This window comes from Oryza brachyantha, chromosome 8, assembly GCF_000231095.2.
Source record: "Oryza brachyantha chromosome 8, ObraRS2, whole genome shotgun sequence".
Lineage (NCBI taxonomy): Eukaryota > Viridiplantae > Streptophyta > Magnoliopsida > Poales > Poaceae > Oryza > Oryza brachyantha.
Window position 1 is genome coordinate 16,678,642 of NC_023170.2, and position 3,892 is coordinate 16,682,533.

Here is a 3,892-nt window from a genome sequence, read left to right on the forward strand (position 1 = left end):
AGGTCTGACCGTCCATATACCTGCGGTCTGACAGCCCGGTCATTTTTCACAAAAACATTTAACTCGCAAACCACCAATTTGTTCATCACAAAAACATGTATAAACATGTTCTTAGTAATATAAATATAAATGCTGAAAATAAATGAAAATAAAAAACTCTAAAATTATCTTTAAATTAAATTTTAAAATTTAGTTCATAAACATAAGCAAAAGCGAAAAGATAAGTTTAATAGTCGTAGTCCGTTCTGTTGTACGGCATCCTTCTTGCTTGTATTACACATCTACCGCTGCTGATCGAGTTTGAATGTTCCAAATCCTACGAAACTACCATGAATGTTTGAAGAACTTTTTTATTGCAGTATTTTGACATACCGTATTTTTAGTATAAAAATTTAGTTTATCTAAATACTAAGCATCTTGACGTATTAAGATTTTACAATAAAAAATTATGCCCTTAAGGTCATTTATCAAGGGCAGTAAAATTTACCAAAAGTCTCCTACCAACTTGTACGTCTACATCTACTCACACGCGATTATAAAATACAAATTCTGAACCACAGAAACGTGAATTCTTGTTCTATTAAACTTACGACATTTACCCTTAAAAAGTGGATTTTTTTTCACTCAGGAGCTACTTTACTATGCTGTTTTTTATTGGTTGTAAAAACAATTTGGTTCATTTATTTTTCTCTAATCACATACTTCATATGATCATATATACCACGTTAACTATCGGTACTTAGAAAAATATATAAACTGCTAAATATTAATTGATTGACATTATTTCTAAGACAATAGTACTAATATTGTTTTATTATCAGTAGAGTGAACAGTAAAACTAACTTTATTAAACAAAAAGGAGTTGCCTTTTTCCATCGACTTGACACGAGATAATCACCTCTTGGTATAAAAAAGTTGTGGCGCTGCGGTTTGATCGGTACAAAAAATACATAATACGTAGAAAAATACATACGAGACGAGCAAAGCAGCAGCACGACGACGCTGCACTGCACCCGGTCTTTGAAAGCTACCACCCAGCGCGCGCGCCGCGACCGACGACGACGACCACCACCACCACCGCAACCGAAAGGCTCTCCTCCTCTCTCCGTCTGCGCTCTCGATCTTTGCTTCTTGTGTCCGTGACCGCGAGCGTCGACCATGGCGGATGGTGGGAGGGATGGCGTGATGGAGGTCGCGAAGCACATGGGGAAGAGCCTCGCCGTGTCCAAGAACGCCGCCGACGACATGATGCGCGTGCTGTCGAGGTACGAAGGGGAAGCGCCGGTGTTTCCCCTGTCGTCGTCTCCGGTGGAGGCAGAGGAGGAGGATGAGGAGGTGTTCGCGGCGGCGGAGGACGTCATCCGCCGGTGCAACTCCTCCTTGCCGCCGCCTGAGATGGTTGACTACCTCTACGCCGTCGACGACGCGATCGCCGCGGCGGAGCTCGGGGGTCAGCTGGCGTCGCGCGCCGAGGAGGCCCTGCAGGCCGCCATGCCGCGCCTCGAGGAGGAGGTGCGCGCGCTGCTCTGCTCCTCCGTGCGCCGCATCTCGCTCGACTCGGCCGACGGCCTCGACGACGAGAACGCGACCCCCGACGGGTCCCCGCGACGCGACGCGCTCTCGCCGGACGCGGCCGCCTCCGTCAGCGGCGTCGCGGCGCGCATGCTGCGCGCCGGGTACGGCCCGGAGCTCGCGCAGGTGTACGTCACCGTCCGCCGCGACGCGCTCGCGGAGTCCGTGGCGCACCTCGGCGTCGAGGCCGTCGCCATCGAGGAGGTGCTCAAGATGGAGTGGGGAATCCTCGACCAGAAGATTCGGCGCTGGAGCCACGCCATCAGAGTTGTGGTCAAGACCCTTCTCGCCGGCGAGCGGCGGCTCTGCGACGAGGTGTTCGCCTCCGACGAGGAGCTCGGCCACGAGTGCTTCGCCGACGTCGCCAGGGGCTGCGTCCTGCAGCTCATCGGCTTCGTGGAAGCAGTCGCGATGTCCCCCCCGGCGACGGAGAAGCTCTACCGCATGCTCGGGATGTACGAGGCGCTCACCGACGTCGAGCCGGAGCTCGACTCCCTCTTCACCGGCGACGCGCGCGACTTCTTCTCCGCCGAGGTCTCAGACGTCGTCGCGCAGCTGAGCAACACCGTCCGCCACACGATCGACCAGTTCGTCAACGTCATCCACGACGAGTCTTCCCGGCGAGCGGTGCAAGGCGGAGAGATCCACCCCATGACACGCTACGTGCTCAACTACTGCGGCCTCCTCGCCGAGTGCCGCGCCACGCTCGACATGGTCCTCGCCGACACCAAGGGCAATAACGACGACAGCGACGACGACGAAGCTCCCGCCGACGGCGCCTCCTCGACGCCGTCGGGGCGGTGCATGCGCGAGCTGCTCACCCACCTGCTGCGGAAGCTCGACGAGAAGTCCCGCCTCTACGACGACGCCGGGCTGAAGAACATCTTCCTCATGAACAACCTCTACTACATCGTGCAGAAGATGATGGAGCTACCGGCGCTCCGGGAGCTCCTCGGCGACGACTGGGTGCGCCGGCACCGCGGGCAGATCCGGCAGTACGAGACCGGGTACCTCCGGGCGTCGTGGATGGCCGTGCTGGCGTGCCTCCGCGACGACAGCTCGCCGGCGCACAGCAGGGCGGCGCTCAAGGACAAGGCGAGGAGCTTCAACGCGGCGTTCGAGGAGCTGTACCGGAGCCAGACGGCGTGGAAGGTGACCGACCCGCAGCTCCGGGAGGAGCTCCGGATCGCCGTGTCGGAGCGCCTCATCCCGGCGTACCGGTCGTTCGTCGGGCGGTCGAGGACGCTGCTGGAGTCCGGCGGCAGCAGCAGCCGGCACTCGGCGGCGCGGCACATCAAGTACAGCCTCGAGGATCTTGAGGACTACATGCTCGATTTCTTCGAAGGCGTTCAGAAGTTCGTCAGGTGATCACAAATTCAGAGTTTCAGTGAAGCCTTACTCCACTCACGAATGTTCAGAAGTTCGTCAGGTGATCACGAATTCAGAATTTCAGCAAAACCTTACTCACAATTGTTCAGAAGTTCGTCAGGTGATCACACAAATTCAGAGTTTCAGCGAAACCTTGCTCACAAATGTTCAGAAGCTCGTCGGGTGATCACAAATTCAGAGTTTCAGCGAAACCCACAGGAATGTTCAGAAAGTTCGTCAGGTGATCAGAGTTTCAGATCTTCAGAGATTCAGAGCAGAGGAGCTCGGCTTGATTGGTACTAGGGATCAGTGGCATAAAACCATGTATTGTTACTATACATGATTCTTGCATAACATTGCACATTGGTTATAATTCTTGTTAGCTTATCCCATCTAGGTTTATTATGTTTAATGTTCATATTGTTCAAGATAAGGTTGTAAATACTAAAATTCAGGAGTATATACATGGAGCTCATACAATTCTTAGTGGTCATTGTTTTTTTTTTCTTTTTGGGTGCATGTTCATGACCTTTGACCATTCCTTTCGGTTGAATTGATAGCACATGGTGATGGCAGGTTTGGTGCTATGCTATACTGCTACAAGTTGGAGGGTTCAAACTCGTAAGAAATTGACACTGTTCTGGAAAATCGAGTCATAACCGAGATACAAATTTAATCTCTAACGTTCCCGCACTCAATGGATGATTAGGGTATAGGAAAAATGGATGAAATTTTCCTCTGGCAAGAATTCATTGAAAAAACATAGGAATTTGCACATCCAGTAGAACCTCTTTTTTCTTTTTCATTCGATTTATTCAAGGAAAATCATTTCCTCCCTAGTTTTCTACTCCAGAGCAAGAGGGCAAAACAATAGGACAAAGGATTTGGAGAGGGCCCACATGTCATGGGCCGAGAAGAAAATGTTAGGTCAGGAAAGTGGCGGCCTCGCGAT

General features: G+C 51.6%; 1 protein-coding gene across 1 annotated transcript; it reads left to right on the forward strand.

Moving 5' to 3' along the window:
- The first annotated feature begins 966 nt into the window (after nt 1-966).
- LOC102710432 (exocyst complex component EXO70B1-like) lies at nt 967-3,459 on the forward strand. Its single transcript, XM_040526856.1, has one exon. It carries the CDS (start codon nt 1,159-1,161, stop codon nt 2,938-2,940), a length of 1,782 nt encoding a protein of 593 aa, XP_040382790.1. The 5' UTR covers nt 967-1,158; the 3' UTR covers nt 2,941-3,459.
- Nucleotides 3,460-3,892: the final 433 nt, after the last annotated feature.